The following is a 20,126-nucleotide window of genomic DNA, read 5'->3' as shown; positions in this document are numbered from 1 at the left end:
CTTTGCCATGTTACAGGCCATTCCTTCTAAGTCTGTTGGTTGTAAGCCACACCTTTTTAAGATCAGGCATATAAACTGCAGCAAACAAATGTGTGGGATTAAATTTGGAAGCACTTAAACAAGGGTAGTCAAACTGCAGCCCTCCAGATGTCCATGGTCTACAATTCCCATGAGCCCCTGCCAGCGTTTGTGGTGGCTTTGACTGAAGTATCTTGGTTCTTCCTAAGGCTCTCCCAAATGCGGATCCTATCCTTTCTTTTCCATCTTGATTTTGACATTGCAAGCAATCCCAGGCTTTCCTTGGTTCAATCCATTCCAACTGGTCCCACCATGAATAGAGCTACTAGGCCATCAAATAAAGCTCCTTCCATAACCCCTGCTTCAGAGTTTAGATGGCACTGATCTTCACCTCTAGTGTGTTAACAGTCAGAACCTCTAGTCAAAAACCTTGGATTCTGCTTCTAAGCAGACCAAGCAACACTCATTCCCTAGAAAATCTGCAGATGATCAGGTGCCCCCCTCATAGTTCACTGTACTTGGATTCTCCCAGTGATTCCCTTCCAGACTTAGATGGGAACCATATTAGCATCCCAGTGAATTAGTTTGTACAGTTGAAATCAGCAGTGTCTCAGCAATAGGCTTGCCTGCCACAGAGGCATTTCTACTATGTGTCACCTACGTATCTTAAAAGATGAACTGGATACCAATCTTAGCCATTTGAATGGGTCACAAACTGAGTGATCATAGATACATCAAAGTCCGTTTCAGCTTTGCTCCATTCTGTTCCCCTTATCATGAACCTAATTAGATTTTGATTGCTTCTTGTTACAGTCCCAGGAGTGCATCTGATCTATCACCTGATGACATCATAGGGAATTGGACCCCTGTTTCTCCTAGTGAGAATCTATGCCTTTATGGGGAACAGATGTTGAGAATGGCCAAGGCACTAAACATTGATGTCATTATCTCTGAGATGAACTACCAGCTGTTTTGGTGGTGCTGGCAGTTGACATTTGGATTCTGAGACCACAAGTAGATTTTCTAGAAGGTCTACTAGTCCATGATGGATTTATCCAAGCTGGGGAAGAATGTGCTTGGCAAGAACCTGGGGAGATTCATCAGCTTTAAACTGAAGCCACAAGGGTAAGGTAACTATCAACATAGGGATTCTAAGAGGCCTGCCTGGGAAGGCTGGGTAAAATGGAACCGAGGGTAAGAGGTTTCAGGTGCCTATATTCCAATGCCCAAAGCCTGGGCAATAAAAAGGAAGAGCTTGAGGTTCTCATGAAGACAAGGTTTAGTAGGTATTACAGAGACTTGAACATCGACATTTTAGGAATCAGTGAACTAAAATGGACAGGAATGGGTGAATTTAATTCAGATGACCATCAGGTATACTACTGTGGACAAGAATCTCGCAGAAGAAATGGAGTAGCCTTCATAATCAATAAGAGAGTAGGAAAAGCAGTCTTGGGATACAATCCCCAAAATGACAGAATGATCTCAGTTCGAATCCAAGGCAAACCTTTCAACATCACAGTGATCCAGGTCTATGCCCCAACCACTGCTGCTGAAGAGGATGAAGTTGATCAGTTCTATGAAGCCCGACAACACCTTCTAGAAGCAACGCCAAAAAATGATGTGCTTATCATCATGGGGGATTGGAATGCTAACGTAGGAAGCCAAAAAGATAACCGGGATAACAGGCAAGTTTGGCCTTGGAGTACAAAATGAAGCAGGGCACAGGCTGGTAGAATTTTGTCAAGAGAATACAATGGTCATAGCAAACACTCTTTTCCAACAACCCAAGAGACGACTCTACACATGGACATCACCAGACGGTCAACACAGAAATCAGATTGACTATGTGCTCTGCAGCCAAAGATGGAAAAGTTCTATCCAGTCAATAAAAACAAGACCAGGAGCTGATTGTGGTTCAGATCATGAGCTTCTTGTTGCAAAATTTAGGCTTAAATTGAAGAAAGTAGGGAAAAGCACTAGGCCACTCAGGTATGAACTAAATCATATCCCCGATGAATACACAGTAGAGGTGACAAATAGATTTAAGGAATTAGATCTGATAGACAGAGTGCCTGAAGAACTATGGACGGAGGTTCGCAACATTGTACAAGAGGTAGCAACTAAAACCATCCCAAAGAAAAAGAAATGCAAGAAATCAAAATGGCTGTCTGAGGAAGCTTTACAAATAGCTAAGGAGAGAAGGGAAGTGAAAGGCAAGGGAGAAAGAGAAAGATACACCCAATTGAATGCAGAATTCAAGAGAAAAGCTAGAAGAGATAAGAATGCCTTCTTAAATGAACAGTGCAAACAAATAGAAGAAAACAATAGAATGGGGAGGACCAGAGATCTTTTCAAGAAAATTGGAGATATGAAGAGAACGTTTCATGCAAAGTTGGGTATGATAAGGGACCAAAATGGTAGGGACCTCACAGAAGCAGAAGAGATTAAACAAAGGTGGCAAAATTATACAGAACAACTATACAAGAGTGAGCTTAACATCCCTGATGACCACAGTGGGGTAGTTACTGACCTGGAGCCAGACATCCTGGAATGTGAAGTCAAATGGGCCTTAGGAAGTCTGAGCAACAATAAAGCTAGTGGTGGTGACAGCATTCCAGTTGAACTATTCAAAATCTTAAAGGACGATGCAGTAAAAGTGCTACACTCAATATGCCAGCAAATTTGGAAAACTCAACAATGGCCACAGGATTGGAAAAGGTCAGTTTACATTCCAATCCCAAAGAAGGGCAATGCCAAAGAATGTTCAAACTACCGCACCATTGCACTAATTTCTCATGCTAGCAAAGTTATGCTCAAAATCCTACAAGCTAGGCTCCAGCAATATGTGGACCGAGAACTTCCAGAAGTACAGGCAGGATTTCGAAGAGGCAGAGGAACTAGAGATCAAATTGCCAACATACGCTGGATCATGGAGAAAGCTAGGGAGTACCAGAAGAACGTCTACTTCTGCTTCATTGACTATGCTAAAGCCTTTGATTGTGTGGAGCACAACAAATTGTGGCAAGTTCTTAAAGAGATGGGAATACCAGAGCATCTTATTTGTCTCTTGAGAAATTTATATGCAGGTCAAGAAGCAACAGTGAGAACTGAACATGGAATCACTGACTGGTTCAAAATTGAGAAAGGAGTTCGGCAAGGCTGTATACTGTCACCTTGCCTATTTAACTTGTATGCAGAGCACATCATGAGAAATGCGGGATTAGAGGAGTCACAAATTGGGATCAAGATTGCAGGGAGAAATATCAACAACCTCAGATATGCAGATGATACCACTCTAATGGCAGAAAGTGAAGAGGAACTTAAGAGCCTGTTGATGCGGGTGAAGGAGGAGAGTGCAAAAGTTGGCTTAAAACTCAACATCAAGAAAACAAAGATCATGGCATCTGGCCCTCTCAATTCCTGGCAAATAGATGGGGAAGAAATGGAGATAGTGACAGATTTTATTTTCCTGGGCTCCAAGATCACTGCAGATGGGGACTGCAGCAAAGAAATTAAAAGACGCTTGCTCCTGGGGAGGAAAGCTATGGCAAATCTAGACAGCATCCTAAAAAGCAGAGACATCACCCTGCCAACAAAAGTGCGTTTAGTCAAGGCTATGGTCTTCCCAGTTGCAATGTATGGCTGCGAAAGTTGGACTATAAGGAAGGCCGAGCGTCAAAGAATTGAGGCTTTTGAACTCTGGTGCTGGAGAAGACTCTTGCGAGTCCCTTGGACTGCAAGGCGAACAAACTGGTCAGTCCTAGAGGAGATCAACCCTGACTGCTCTTTAGAAGGCCAGATCCTGAAGATGAAACTCAAATACTTTGGCCACCTCATGAGAAGGAAGGACTCCCTGGAGAAGAGCCTAATGCTGGGAACGATCGAGGGCAAAAGAAGAAGGGGACGACAGAGAATGAGGTGGCTGGATGGAGTCACTGAAGCAGTAGGTGCAAACTTAAATGGACTCCGGGGAATGGTAGAGGACAGGAAGGCCTGGAGGATCATTGTCCATGGGTTCGCGATGGGTCGGACACGACTTCGCACATAACAACAACAACACAGAGACTTGATGGGATGATTCTCATGACTGGAATGCAGTAGTGAATGGATATGAGTTCTTCAAAAAACCCAGAAAAAGTCAAAGAGGAGGTGGAGTGGAGCTGTATGTGAGGAGATTAGAGAAACTACAGGCCAGTGATTCTGACCTCAGTTTCCAGGAAGATAATAGAAATAGTACAGATGCACTGGGACAACAATATGGCAATAATAAATCCAAATAGAGTCATCTCTCTTCAGTTTCAGATGTTTTTAAATTCTTACTTCATATAAGTCCCAAAGCGTTTTGCCTGCTGGCTTTGTCAAGGAACAAATTATTAGTGTTTCAAACACACTTCTTATAAGCAAATACTTGTCTCTTGGACAGAGGGTCATATTAACCGCAGCTACTCTTAGCTAATGGCGTTCCAGAAGCGAAGATAATAGAGCAGATTTTAAAAGGGGTGATCTGCAAACATAGAGTTAATGCTGACTGTGATGGCAGAGATCAAAGACATGTTTCTCACCTTGCTCATGTGGTCAAGAATTTAGCAGTTATACTGGATCCAACAGAGTTGCTGGAAAAGCAAGTTGACACACCTCCAAAAAACTTTTTTACAGATTAGTTTAGCCTGGAAGGTGGCCCCCTACCTTGACAGCTCACATGATCACCTGGATCCATGCCGTGGTAACTCTGAGAATAGACTATAGTAACACATTCTGAATAAGTCTCCCCTCAAAGTCAGCTCAGAAACTCCAGTTGGAAAGACTCCAGTTGAAAATGGGGAAGATTAGCAACTGCCTGTACACATACATTCTCTGTTGCACTGCTCCCCCACCTAACAGAATGGCCTGATGTATGAGGTCCGAAATGATCACACTCTTCTGGCACTTACCAAACTATGTAAAACTAAATTTTTGAAGAGGGCATTTTGCAAAGGCAATAGGGCTTTATTATAACTGAATTGATTCAGGAAAAATGTCTATCTATCTATCTATCTATCTATCTATCTATCTATCTATCTATCTATCTATCTATCTATCTATCTATCTATCTATCTATCTATCTATCTATCTATCTATCTAATCTATCTATCTAATCTATCTATCTAATCTATCTATCTAATCTATCTAATCTATCTATCTAATCTATCGCCCTCCATGAAGGCTCAGGGCAGTTTACATGAAACAACAAAATGGTACAGGTAACATCATTCTGGTAACAATAAGGTATAACAACAATAACATTAACATATTAACAATAACAACAATAACATTAAAGAAAGGTGGGACTGCAAACAGCCTTAGCTCAACTCATTACGAAGACTCAGGGGTTGGGTGGATTGGTTACAGTCATGGTAGGGGGGGCTTGAGGGGGCCCAATAGGGAGCAATGGATTAGGTCGACCTCAACCAAATGCCTGGTGGAGGAGCTCCCTTTTGCAGGCCCTGTGGAACTGCTTTAGTTCTGTCAGGGCCCTGATCTCCTCTGGGAGCTTGTTCCACCAGGTGAGGGCCAGAATGGAAAAAGCTCTGGCCCTGGTTGTGGTCAAGCGGGCTTCCTTGGGGCCAGGGACCACCAGAAGGTTGGAGGTGGTAGACCACAAAGCTCTTTGAGGGGTGTAGGCGGAGAGGCGATCCCTCAGGTATACTGGGTCCACAGACTGCGTATGGCCTTAAAAGTGATGACCAAAACCTTAAGCCTGATCCGGAATTCAATTGAGAGCTAGCGCAGCTGCTGGAGGATGGGCTGGATGTGGGACCTCCAAGGTGATACTGTGAGGACCCTGGCAGCTGCATTCTGGACTAATTGCAATTTCTGGATCAAGGATAAGGGCAGGCCAGCGTATGTATAATCTATTATGTAATTTCTGCATTGCTTAATATGTCATGTTAATACTAATGCTTTGTTGCAGCTTTGTTCCAGGTCTTCTACTCAGATATAATTTGAAACTCCCAATCTTATTAAACTGCATTCTGTTGACTTCATTGACTTACACTATGACATACACAGTGTTTCACAAAAGGCAGACTACAAATAATGTAAATTAACAAAAATCTTTTAGTTGCTATCTGAATTGTGCTGGGCACCTGACTCAGATTCAGTGTCTGACTCACTGGACAGTGCCATGACAAGATTTGGTTGACGATAACTGTTTCAACCTGTCCTGTGAGAATAAAGAATTAAGCATTTAATAAGCTATATAATTTCAGCAGAAGCTATTTACAAACTGCTCTGTCACCTCAATAACTGTGAGAGTATAAATAACCAGTATTAGCATTTATTGCCATGAATCTGTTAGTGAAATATTCAGTTCTGCATATTTCAACAGGGTATTAAATTATTACTAAAAGGAACTTCTGAAAGTCAGCTTTTAATTCAAGTTTTTAAGTGAGTGAACCAGTATTGTTTGATCAAAAATAATTTTCATTTCATTTCTACTGCATTAACCCAAATAACAAAACTTTTCATGATTCAGGTCCTGAATTTTAATTGATTATTATTTTATATCAGTTCAATAATAATAATAATAATAATAATAATAATAATAATAATAATAATAATAATAATAATAATAATAATAATAATAATACTTTTAGGCCTTCACTCCCAGCCTGCTGGCTCACGGTAGCTATTATCTTTAAGGGCACAGAACAAAAGTCTATTGCTCTTAAATTATGATATCCCCTTAAAGGTAAAGGTAAAGGTATCCCCTGTGCAAGCACCAAGTCATGTCTGACCCTTGGGGGTGACGCCCTCTAGCGTTTTCATGGCAGACTCAATACAGGGTGGTTTGCCATTCCCTTCCCCAGTCATTACCGTTTACCCCCCAGCAAGCTGGGTACTCATTTTACCGACCTCGGAAGGATGGAAGGCTGAGTCAACCTTGAGCCAGCTGCTGGGATTGAACTCCCAGCCTCACCGGCAAAGCTATCAGACTGCATATCTGCTGCCTTACCACTCTGCGCCACAAGAGGCTCTTTGATTTCCCCTTAGTACCTCTATATCCAGTTTCTGAAACCGTGCCAGTGGCTTTTTAGCAGCCTTCATACTCACCTGTTCATCCATGATCCAAGACAGCCACAGGTATGTCTGCCTTTAAGCACTTCCTCATATTTCCCATTCTTCTCATTGGCCCTCTGTTCCTCTTGGTTCACAACTAGCCTTTTATGAATATAGAATACAATGGGGAGGGCCCTTTCTTTTATTATAGCAGGCAGCTATGTCTTGGTGGGCAAGATCAAAAAGGATTGCATATCCAGCTGCAGTAATTAAAAGTCAGCCATTGGTAGAAACATACCTGTAAAGATTTCTCTCTAGTAAATTCTTTGCTCAGTAAATTGATTTAGCCTATGATTCATGTACAGGAGTCCACAAGTACTTGACCGAACGCCTGTTTTGCCTTCTGCCCAGGAGGCTGCCGAGCACCTGATATGCCACTATCAGTGAATGGTGGACTGAGTTTCCTTGTGATGGGTGAAGGAGCTGAGTAGGTTTGCTGTTGCTCTCATGCTCAATTTCATTTCACTCCATGTTCTATAATCTTTGTACTTTTTATCTTCATCATTTCTCTTTTGGATCTATCATCTTAAAAAATGATTAAAAAAAAATTGTACTGTATCTCAGGTCAAGATTAAAAAAAAAAACTTATGAACCCTATCACTCCAGAGATTCATCATGGCTTTTGGCTCCATGCAAATATACTTCAGGTTTGTTTATTATTTATTTCTTTAAAATATTTTAAAGCCATTGTTCCATTCAATGCAGGGTCTCCAATATGACAAACTCTTCAGGTATTAAAAAAGTGGTTAAAATACAAATAGATGTAAATTATTTTTTTAATTTATTTTAAAATTTATTAAAATACAAATGGAAGAAAGCTAAAAAGAGTTAATTGAGTGAACAGCAACTTTAAAAGTTTTTGCCTACTTGGTAAAGACAATGATAGAGGGAGACAGAGGGGGGGAGTTCTGGAGTTTTGGTGCCATGACTTAAAGGTCCTTTTTTGAGTTGCTGCCCATCTGGTCTCTTATGGTGGAGACACATAAAGCGGAATCTCTGAATATGACTGTTGTGGCTTTCTAGCTTCATATACAAAGAAGGGATCCTTAAGGCATGCTGGCCTTTAGTTGTATGGGACTTTAAAAAGTCAATAATGGCATCTTAAATTGGACCTTGGAGCAAATTGCAAGCCAGAGTAAGTAGAACAAGATTGGAATCATATGATCTCTATGACCGACTCTAGTTAACATTCTGGCTCTAGCCTCCTGTACAAGCTGTAGTCTCCAAACTATTTTCCAGGTCATCCCTATTTACAACATACTGCAGCAATCTAATCTGGCAAGGCCTTTGTTTCCCAAAGTCTTTGTAAATTGGACTTGAGCTGTGAGGCATTAGCGAGCTTTTTTGCAGATAAAATCTCAATGCAGCACTGTGACCTTCCAGTTATTATTGATACAGAGAATGAACTGGAAGCCTCTTGCAATCTGGGCCCTACACACCTGAGGAACCACTTATCCCCCATGCCCTCCCCTCTAGGGTGCTGTATTCTGTGGGTACTAAATCACTGGTGATTCCCTGCTCCCATGAAGTATATCTGGTTTTGGACTAGGACCAGAGCCTTTTCAGTCCTGGACGCTGTCTGGGGGAATGAATTCCCTGATGAGCTGAGGGTCCTATCAGAGCTAACACAGTTCCTGAGGGCCTGCAAGACAGAGTTCTTCCACCAGGCATTTCGTCAGTGCTCGGACTCAAAATATTGCTGGATCCTCCCTCTTGAACTTCAGTTCAGTTAGTTTTATTACGGTCATAGACCAGCATAAGATGATACAGAAACATCCATTAAAACCAAGAATTAAAACATCTTAAAAGATAACAATAGAAAATAGAAAAGGTAGATAAACACAGCTGTCCAGATTCATTTAAAACAGACCATTCTATTACGAATTTTGATTGCTGCTGCGCAGAACTTGGCAACTCTATAAGTTGTATTATTTTCTATATCTGCAAGCAGCAGAGAAATGTAAAATTCTCCTGAGCGCCCTGGGAATCTGCCTAGCAACGGAAGAATTAGACTAGTTCGAACCTCTTGAATGATTCCATCACTCCTTGCATCTTTTCACTTGCAACACAGAGCCCCACATTTGTCAGAGAAACATCTTCTTGGCAGTCGCTGTTGTCTTGTTAAATTTTACTGTTGTATATTGCAGAATTTATAAAACTAAGGTTATTATTGTTTTAGATTATTGTATTTTACCATGACTGTAAGCCACTCAGAGCTGGCCTAGCTGAGAGTGGCAGCCAATAAATCTTAACATAAATAAAATAAATAAAAAATAAATAAAAAATACAAAATAAAATAAATTGAAATGAAATGAAATAAAAAACCGATTGTCTTCTGAATACTAGTGGCAGTTCAGCCCACATCCCTGGATGATCACTCCCAGTGGCTTCATGCAAATGTTAAAAAAAAACATGGAGGACAAAATGGAGTCTTGCAGGACCATAGGCCAGAGATCAAGGGCTCAAGCATCAGTACTCCAGCATCCTACTCTGGAACCTACCTTCATGGTAGGACCGACACCATTGCAATGGTGCTCCAATTTCCAGCCCTGAAAGGCAGTCCAGAAGAGTACTATGGTCAGTGGCATCTAAAGCCACAGAGATACAGGAGAGTTAACAGGGCTCTAATCCCCCTGTCCATCCCCCAGGTCATACACCAGGATAGCCAAGGTCATTTCAGTCCCAGAACCAAGCTTGAAATACCATTGGAATGGATCAAAATTATCTGTTTTGTTCAGAAATCTCTGAAGTTGCCCAGCCCCCACTCATTCAATTACCTTGTTCAAGAATTTGAGACTGGATGGTATTTATTTTACTCTCCTGGATCCAGAGTCAGTTCCTTTTGGAATGGATACATTATGGCCTGCAGAGGTGACCACCACTCTCACAAAGAGGCATTTAGTGTGCTCAAACCCAGCCTGCCAACTTCCAGCCCCTGGTGGCAGTCTAAAGGTTGCTGTAATCTCTGTTGCAATCTGTTGTATTTCATTTACTGTTCAGCATCTGTTTTAAAATTCAAATACATTGTAATTCTGCAAAGCTCCAAGGTGATAAAACCTGACCCTTTTATTATTGTAATATCCAGTGCATGTATTAGGCAACAATTAATCACTCATATGGATGTTATATGTATAACATGAGACTTTTTAAAAATATATCTCAGAGAAAAATGACTTATGCAAATGGCTGGCTTTGACCTTTAGTGTCACCACAACTAGAAAAAAACCCCCTTTTGCTAAGTAGATGGATGAATGTTTGTTGATGACAAAATGAATGGTGGAGACGTATCTTTTTTAAAGTTCCTGAACATTATTTGTATTCTGTACAATATGTAGTCCAATGATAAATTTATCCTTGTTGTTCTAATCATGACGATCTGAAAGATAATAGCATTACTTCATTGAGCCCTTCTCATAGGATGTTTTAAGTGACAAGTCAATCTAAACACCTTAATATATGCTCACCGGAGGATGTTTAATTAAGACAACTTGGCACTGAACATTAATAAATATCTGAAATGGGAGCAACAAAAGCTTTAAACAAACAATTTAAGAAATGAATGGAAGAACATTAAAATTTGAGAAAGACACTTGTAATGTAAAAGGCTGCATGGTCTATGACGAAAAACATTGAGCTGCTGCTGTCAGAGGAGGATGGTGAGGTGTTGATGGGTACGAAGGCACCCCTAGAGCATTCTCTCACACGTTCCTCTCTGTAGTTCCTTTCTAGGCTGGTATTTTCTGAAGAATTAATTTGAGTCAGAGTTAATTCTTGCAATGTTTTCAGTACCAGAAATTAACCCTAGAATATGGCTTGGAGTCTGGGGAAATCGCTGTCGATGGATAGGATTTCCATTTGTGGAATGGCAGTTCTTTATCTCCCCCCACAATGCAGAATGTTCCAAAATGCTGTTCCTGGGGGAAACTCCTCCCCCAAAAGGCACCCTATGATAAGGGAGGTCTGCCGCAGAAGGAAAAGTTGGTAAAAATTCCTTCTTCTGTCACCAAAAGTTATCTAATAAATCCAATCCATGAAATATGGAAGAAATGTCCTTCACAATTTCACATTTTCTACATATCAGGGATATGCAAAAGGTCACACATGTTCTTTAATAGAATTATTATTACTAATCCCAATGCAGTACTTTCTGAAGGAAAGTAATAATAGGGAGATAGTCAGATCAGACTTTTCTCCCTGGCATTTTTTTTTCTCGACAGTGGAAGTGGTAACCAGGAGAGAGTGCATCAGCAGAAATATGTCTGAAAGGGACATCATCCAACTGGAACAATTTTTAGATGTTTAAATTGAAAAAAGTGCTCCTCTTTATGCCATATTATTACAATTGCTTTCTGATTTTATATAAACATGGTCCTCTTTGTGTGACCTATATCATTCTGTAGGTCTGTACTTGCAAAGCAGTGGCAGAGGCTCATTTGTAAGAAGACTAAGTTTTGGGACAGAGATAGAGGACCAGATGCTGCATTCCTAGGGACAGGAAACCATCGCAAGAGGCTGATTCTTCATTTTGTCTGCTGTAATCTGCTCTTTGTAGGGCTAATTAGTACCAGTGAGATAATCAGGGCCATGCTTACCTGAAGGCACCAAGTTGCCATTTATTTGTCTGTTTGTTTGTTAAATTTCTTACCTACCACTCCCACAAGGCTCACGGCAGGTTACAGTGCGTGCTAAAATCCCATGGCAGTGGCACAAGCCCACAGGGCAAAAGATGCGTCACTCCAGTGCATCACTGCAAGCTTCTGAATTGAGGCTTGCTGAGGTGTGCAATGCTGGTGGCGGGCAGGGGAGCAGGGAGCATCACCAACTCCTTTAAAAGAGGCCGGACACATGCACTTGGCCTCTTTTCTGTCCAACACCACTGTAGGAAGTTTCCTACTCACCCACCTACCCTGTATTGTAATGTCTAATTGCTTAACAATTATTCTCTTTCTGATAGTTGTCTATGTTTTGTTGCAGCTGGTGGTTGTTGGCAAGGGAGAATCCTTTTGGGGTAGTCCAGTCTGTGAATTGGTCTCCCTTGTTCTTGGGGCCTTATTAAGAGGTGGTGCATATGCGAGCTGGGTGCCAACCCGGCTGGGAAGGTGGCTCAAGGGAACCAGGCAGAGGGTTGCACCCATTGACTCCCTGTTAAGCCATCTTTCCAGGGCATTTCCAGATGGCAAGGAGATCCACACTTCAGGCTGATGCCTAGGCAGGAGCCCCAGGGTGCCATCTGGGACCAGGGTTCCTTACAGCCTGCTGACCATATTAGCTGGATCCCTCCTTGTGCCACGCCAGCATCTGTTTTGGAGTAATAAAGCTGTGGCCTAAATTTATTCCAAAGATACATTTTGTGTTGTGTCTTTGCTTTGCTAGCTGCAATATGTCCTCCTGCTAGGCAGACACCAAGATTCAGTCCCCTTCTTGTTCCTACAGCAAAGATCAGGGGTAGGTTGTAGGAGATTTGGTCACACCATAGGCTTTATTCCAGCAGAAAATGGGGCTTATTCCCTATCACTACCGTGAGGATTCAAAACCAAATAAAGGTACAGTGGAACAATTCACAAGTTATTAGATTTTGGGTCATCTCAGTTGTTGCCTCCAAGATGTGAAATCTGTCTCTTTGCTGACCTTGCCTGTGGGTTAGGAGCACCATGGTGTTTTGTTGAAATGATGTGTCTGGTATCTTAGTTACAAAGGCTTTAGGTTTTTAGAGTAACCTATAAGTGCTTTAAATTAATAAAAAGATATGTTTTTAAAGAAATTAAGCACTAGTTTCTTCTCTTACTTAGCTAATTGTGGTAGCAGGGCACAAAGACCGTGCACTAAAATACATGCCATGTGGTGATGTTAAAATTCAGAATAGCTGATACTGACCAAACTAAGAGGTACTGCCTTTAATTCAGACACTGTCTTTTTAAATATTTAAACCTTCACCATTTTCCAATTACATTATAGTCCTTATGAATTCTTCTTGATATAAGACACCTCCCCCCCCCCTCAAGCTAGTTTGAGCCATACAATATGCCTTTGGTTTTTACTGTATTATTTTTCACCTAGGTTGATGGAATATTATGTTTAGCTGACATCCTTACAGACAGCACCCACTCCCAAGCTACTCATGCAGAAGCAGCAGCCGTAATAGCACAGATTACATCTCCTCATCTCTCCATTACTGAGCATCTCAGTAGCTTTCTTGAAAATATGGAGGAAATAGTCACAGCACTTCTCAGTATGTATATTTGACTTGCTTCATTCTTTTCCTATACAAACTGAGCATTTAATTTAAAAAGGGAAGTGGCGTCTTATCTTGCAAGCATTTTTATTTTTTGTATTTATTAAAATATTTGTATTCTACCTTCAAAATGACATGCTTTCATATTTTATTATTCAATTGACATGTTATGGAAATTTGAATCATTACTAGACAATTGGAGGTTAAAAAACAAAACTAGCTATCCCCTCACCATATGAGGCTAATCTTACGCCTGGCATCCAGCTCTTTTTCAATAATGGTATTGGTATTTTTCAAGTATTAATTCAGCTGTATATATTTTTTGCTATTTTTCAGCTTTCCAAAAATATTCACAATTTTTCAGGACCACCAGAAAGCTGCAGTTGTAGACTCTTGGTCTCTTTGAATGACTTTGAGGTTATCTCTCAGCTTAGAGAGGCATTTAAAGGGCCTCAGTTATTTAAATGCATTCAGAGTTCATTTGTATCACTGTGGTTTGCAAAAGGCACTGAAATTTTAAAGGAACCGCATTCACTTTAAATTTTAAATATGTTTTCCACCACTTCATTGGAAACAATGGAGGATAAGGCACCCTCTTTGGAGGCTCATAGAATTGGACTCCTAGTCCAAACTTTTTAAAACTTGGAAGATTTTTTTTTAATAAAGGCATTAAGAGTCATGCTAAAAATTTTGTGCCTCTCCCTCAAAAAATAGCCCCCTGAGCCCCATATACCCCCATATCATACTGGCATTGAAATTCAATAATATCGAGAAATACTGATATTTTTCAGGTTCAATATACCCAAATCAAAAAATTCTGATTGTTTTTTTTTGCTCACCACTAATGATTACAGATGACTCTTTTGAGGTTTGGGTCTGGTCAACACTTGACAATTTTACTGAGGCCCGGGGTGTAGTCTTTTGCCGAGGGACATCGCCGCTGCCTGAGCCCCTGCTCCACTTGCTTTCCTGCTGGTGCCCCAACTTCCTGCCGCCCGCTGGGGGGTGCTGCCAGTAGTAGATGTGCAGTGCCAAGCTGAGGTGGAGCCCAGCCATGGTGGCTGCTGGAGAGCAACAAAGGTGAGCCGGCAGCAAAGTGGCAGGGCAGCCCCCAAAGCAGCAGCCAGAGAGGAGGATGAGGAGGAGCCACGGCCTGGTACAGACTGATCTATGGACCAGTACCAATCTTGGAACCGGTACCGGTCTTTGAACCAGGGGTTGGGAACCACTGCTATATGCTTATCCTATCTAACTCTACTGCTATCTTTTTTTAAGAATGGAGAATACTGCAACTTTATTCAGCTCTTGCAAGTTTTAAAGAAAACCCCCTCCCCTAGCTACTACCACTGGTTGCCAAAGGAATAGACAAAATGACTGCCTATGGGCCACAAAACTGGAATTTTCTCACTTACATAGTAACCATCCAGAGCCAATGTGGTGTACTGGTTAAGAGCAGTGGACTCTAATTTGGATAACTGGGTTTGATTCCCCACATGCTGCCAGCTGGGTAACCTTGGGCCAATCATAGTTCCCCTAGAGCAGGGGTAGTCAACCTGTGGTCCTCCAGATGTTCATGGACTACAATTCCCATGAGCTGCTGCCAGCAAATGCAAACTTGCTGGCAGGGGCTCATGGAAATTGTAGCCCATGAACATCTGGAGGACCACAGGTTGACTACCCCTGCCCTAGAGTAGTTGTCTTAGAGCTCTCCAAGCCCCACCTACCTCACAGGTTATCTGATTGTAAGCTGCTTTGAGATGCCTTTGGGCAGTGAAAAGTGGGGTATAACATAAATTCTTCTTCTTGATACTAGGAAACACAATTATTTTGCCATTACGAACAAAGGCTTGTTCTATCTTAAGGCTTGGGGTAGACATACTCCTGAAATATAAGATGTATATTTTCTTGAAGCATTTACAAAATCATAAGAAATTAAAATATATAATGTATATAATCTCAAGATCAAATAGTGCTTCTACTTGCTTTATACCTCTCCCCCCCCCCCCAATGTTAGTAATATGTACCTAACTGCTGAGGTTGATGCAGTTTACTTCTCATCAGCCAATGTGTTTTGTAAAATGGGAACTACAACTGAGAAGCCATGTGGAGGTTCACATTTGGAATAAAGGAAAGCACCAACAAAAGTAGTTGGTGTGACAATCTGAACTTGAGTTTAGATCTATACATAAAAAGGTGGTTCTTCAATTATCTGGGTCCCTGGTCATATAGGGCTTTAAAACTAATAAGTTGAGTCTATAGGTAGCAATGTTGGTGTCTTAAAATTATACATTCAGTGTCCAGCACAAACTACAAGGATGCTGCCATACAATAACACTGGTGGTTACAGATATATGGGTCAGTGTACCTTGGTCAGCCAAGACAACAATAATATCTGGATCAGATTCAGATGATAGAAGGCACTGCTAATAATAACCCAAGCTACTTTTCTAAGAGCAGCTGGGTCCAGGAAAAACCTCAAATTTGTAACCAAATCTGGCTGATAATTTCATCTCATCTAAAGTATCAACTGCCCTCACCCAAACACCAGGTTTCCCTGCCTATTTCACCTGTATTTTTTATGGGTACGGTTTCCGTCTACTCTTTATGCCAATAGAGAAATTTAAGCAACAGATTTCCTCACTGGTTGTTGCTAGGCAGTTATTCCAGCCTGGATTTCAGTAAATAAAGGCAGAGAGGGTGCAGGGTCCTTTCCAGGCCTATTTTGAGCCTTTGAGGGATGATTTATTGGGGCTACTAGCTCCAGGTTGGGAAATTCTTGGAGATTTTATGCTCGAATCTGAGAAGGTCAAGGTTTGAGGAGGGGAGAAGCCTCAGCTGGGTCTTCTAAAGCAGATATTTACTTTATGTCATCTGGACTTCAGTTTTAATTCTGGAAGGTCTTCAGATGCCAACAAGATATGTTTAGCTAGGTGTGTTGTGTATGTTGCCTGTCATGGTTTATGGGCTTTCTCTCTTGTTCTAGGCTGCCCTCATCTTTCCTTGCTTGCTTGTTGGAGGTGTCATCCACACAGACTGATAAGATTCAAGGAGAGTTTATGGGGTAGTACAGTCAGTGATTTTCAAGAAATAGGTTCAGTGTTTGCATAGCTTGGAGAAAAATTAGACTTTTCCTCCATTGTTGCAGCCAAAGCACCACCTAGTTTGGACAAGGCTAGGCATGTCTAACTACATTTAGAAAGAGAAACTGCAACTTGGGAGGGGGAAAATCTTTCCACTAATCAATCACCAATTTCTCTCTAATATTTATAGCTGAGTAATTGAATTACTTTTCTCTATATGTTTAATCTTTAAACCACATTGAAACCAAATTGCTGAGTGAGTCAGCCCTTAGTTAAAATAAATGTGTACAGAAATTAAAAGGCACTTAGAAGGTTATGATAATAATAGCTGTGTCTGCAGCATTTTTAAGAGATCTGCAACAAAAATTTATAGAGTATTCTTAGATTCTAAAGACAAACTTGTAGTGAAAGCAAGATAAATTGTAGAATTATACCCTTGTAGATCCATTAGTTTTACACATCCCATACAATCACATTTTATTTAGTTTATATAACATCATCTTGAGTAACATCCAATGTTAACTTCTAACATAACAATGTGTACAAGCCTAGACCACTAATTAAGTCAATAATTACAAAGAATTCTCTTCTTCCTGTTGGCACTACAAATGGAAATGCCTGTTACATTTAATGAATATTAATAAGTAGTGCTGAAAATGAAAATACAATATGTTGTCTAAATGTTAACATATTTCAAGGGAGGTCACTGCAATTTTTAGTTAAGTGAAATAAGGAAATATGCAGTGAATATCAGAATCTCACTAGTCTACCCTGCTTTTTAGAGAACCCTGAAAATTAGGAAGTATTGTGAATATATTTGGAAATCTATCTTTCTGATTTGAAATTATTTGCAACTATTCCCATATATGTCATTATTCAATGCTTCCAAATATTTCCAAATCTGAATTGCATATCTCAGTTCTTATATATGCTCTGATGATGCTAGTGCAGGCATCCCTATTCACTCTTCCCTATTTATTATTTATTTATTTATAATTCAGCTTCTTTCCCACCACTCCCATTGACCAGCTTGCGGCAGCTAACAAATTATAAAAACTCCACATCAAAACCCACCATAAAACCATAATCCCTTACATATAAAACATGACCAATCCAAGTCAGAGGTAGCTAAACCCTCCCCCCCACCCCAGCTCATACTGACAAATAACACCTCATGAAGGGGTTAAAGAGGAGCTGTGTTGATCTTATTAGCTCAAGTGGGGGAGCCCAGATCTCAACCATCCTGGCCTCAACCAAAGATCTGGTGGAAGAGCTCCATCTTGCAGGCTCTGCAGACCTTTGAAAGCTCATTCAAGACCCTCACTTTACCCAGAAGCTCACCTTTCACCTCCAGCCACAGAACCTCCATCTTGGAGGGGTTGAGCCTCAAGTGGCTCTGCTCCAACCATCCAGCCACTGCTTCCAAGCATCTGGCAAATGTATCTGGGGGGAGGGGGAGAAATCTGGGTGGCCATCTATGAGGAGATAGAGCTGGGTGTTATCCACATATTAGTGACAACCCAGCCCATAACTCCATACTAGCTATTCCTGAGAGCACATATAGATGTTAAACAGAGTAGGGGAGACGACTGCCCCCTGTGGAATCCCGCAGGGGAGATGGAAGGAGAGTGATAACTGCTCCCCCTCTGCAACCTCCTCTTCCTGGTTCCAGAGAAAGGAGCATAATCACTGAAGGGATTTTCCCTGTATCCCAGCCCCAGCTCATGGTCAACCATGTCAAATGTGGCTTACATCATGAGCATGGCTGAACTCCCCTGATCCAGCTGGCAATAGAGATCATCCACCAGGGCAACCAACACTGTCTCCACCCCATGGCCAGGATGCAAGCCTGACTGGTATAAGTTGCACCCAAGTAAGCACCCAAGCTTCCTCCAAGTATGCCAGGAGCTGGTCCACAACAGCTCTTTCAGCTACCTATTTGTTTCAACAAAGAGTCTTACCTTGCAATCTTAAACAATGTTACATTCTTCCCCAAGTACATTGCAGTCAGTGGCTTAGAAAGATATAATTTTGCTTGGATTGTACTATTAATATGTTCATATTGATATAGGATTAGATTCTCCACTGCAAGGAACGCTTACTGTGAATAATTTATTATTAAAAAATTATTACAAACATTGCAAGTTAATATTTTAATGACATGATTTAAAGACATTGAATGTTTTCTGCATATCTAGAACTGTGCCAAGAGGCTACTTCTGGAGAAGTTTTCCTTCTGGCTTCAGCTGCACTTGCCAACATTACGTTTTTTGATACAATGGCCTGTGAAATGTTGCTTCAGCTAAATGCAGTGAACATTCTTCTAACAGCCTGTGGTGACAAGCAGAAAGTGGATACTCCTTATTCCCGAGATCAGGTGAGTGAACAGATGTGTATTTACATATTTTAAGGTAGTAGTGGTAATGGCTGTCATAGCTGAAAGACTTGGGCATGGTTCTCAAATATAAATTTATTCATGGTAAGTTGTATGCATGAATAAGTTAAATGAAAATAATAAATGTCCACTGAAATAGGAGAAGGAAAAACAATCATGCTTTTACCCTGTTGAAGTACTATAACTACATACACAAAAGAATATCTATATAACAATTATGAGCTCTTTCATATAAATACACAAAGACCTTTTAAGGGATGTTATTGTAACAGATATTTGTGAGAATGACATATCGGTGGAGGCAGGGGGTTAAAAGTGTTTATTTTAAAGTAGAGCAATCTCTAATGATTGTATTGATATTACCTAAAGGCTGAAGTCTTGATTTTACCCCAATAAGTACTGAAATTGGACTTATGAAATGGTTTTGCTTTGTCACATGGATGTGTATTTGCCGTAAATATATATATAATTTTAGTTTCTGGCAGTCATTTGAAACATAATAGTTTTTATGTGAAAACCCCCAGGAAACACATCCACAGGACACTATTCCACTTGGCAGGTATGATATTCAAAAACCGTTCACCACCTACTTTGACGCAACCAGACATCCTGGTTCTTTTTAATGCAGAAACAATCCTTGAGATGTCCCAGCATGAAAATTGATGGGGCAATATTTTTTGCTGAATATATTGTATTAAAATGGAAATAATAAATAGTGGGAATTCAGAAGAATTTGAAATAATTTTATCATTTGTTTACTGCCTTTTCATATTTTATAGAATCTGCAGCCACCTGCATATCAGGGCATCTAACTTAGCCCTATATAGGATACTCTGGGATGATTTCAGCTGCTATGTGAAAACAACTTCTGTGCTGTAACAAAACTTCAGTGTCACAAAAATATCATATATACAGGGACTTCTATTCCAACTTTTGCATTTAAGTTGTATAATATTCTGTTTTTAGTTTAATGGAGGTATTTTTGATATAAACTATTATAGGGACTTATCAGGGTATACGCATATGGAATTTATATAGTATAAGGTCTAAAGTAGGCATCTGCGAGTTCCAGGAAAGCCCTACAAGTATGAACAAAATCTAATTCAAACCCCCTCTGAAGCCAAATGGACAACTTTCATTTACGTCAATGGGCTCTGGATCAAGTATCCAGTCATTTACAGTGTCTGCTGGCAACTCTGAATTTATTTTCTTCCTTAAAGGCTCATTTTTATTAATGAAACACTGAAACACACAAAAAATGTTAATACATCATAGTGGCTGTATTCTTAGTTATTAATTT

General features: G+C 40.6%; 1 protein-coding gene across 6 annotated transcripts in view; it reads left to right on the top strand.

Annotated features, from left to right (window-relative positions):
- The window catches only part of INSC (INSC spindle orientation adaptor protein), a 239,845-nt gene that overhangs the window by 184,665 nt on the left and 35,054 nt on the right, over window positions 1–20,126 (top strand). For all 6 annotated transcript variants that reach the window (XM_077321682.1, XM_077321683.1, XM_077321684.1 and 3 more), the window contains 2 exons: window positions 13,177–13,348; window positions 18,630–18,808. In XM_077321682.1, the coding sequence (XP_077177797.1) occupies window positions 13,177–13,348; window positions 18,630–18,808 (351 nt within the window). The remainder of the gene's footprint in view (window positions 1–13,176; window positions 13,349–18,629; window positions 18,809–20,126) is intronic.

The sequence above is a fragment of the Paroedura picta genome, chromosome 2 (assembly GCF_049243985.1).
Source record: "Paroedura picta isolate Pp20150507F chromosome 2, Ppicta_v3.0, whole genome shotgun sequence".
NCBI classification, from domain to species: Eukaryota; Metazoa; Chordata; class Lepidosauria; order Squamata; family Gekkonidae; genus Paroedura; species Paroedura picta.
The sequence above is the reverse complement of the archived record's forward strand: the minus strand, read 5'-3'. Positions and strand labels throughout refer to the sequence as shown.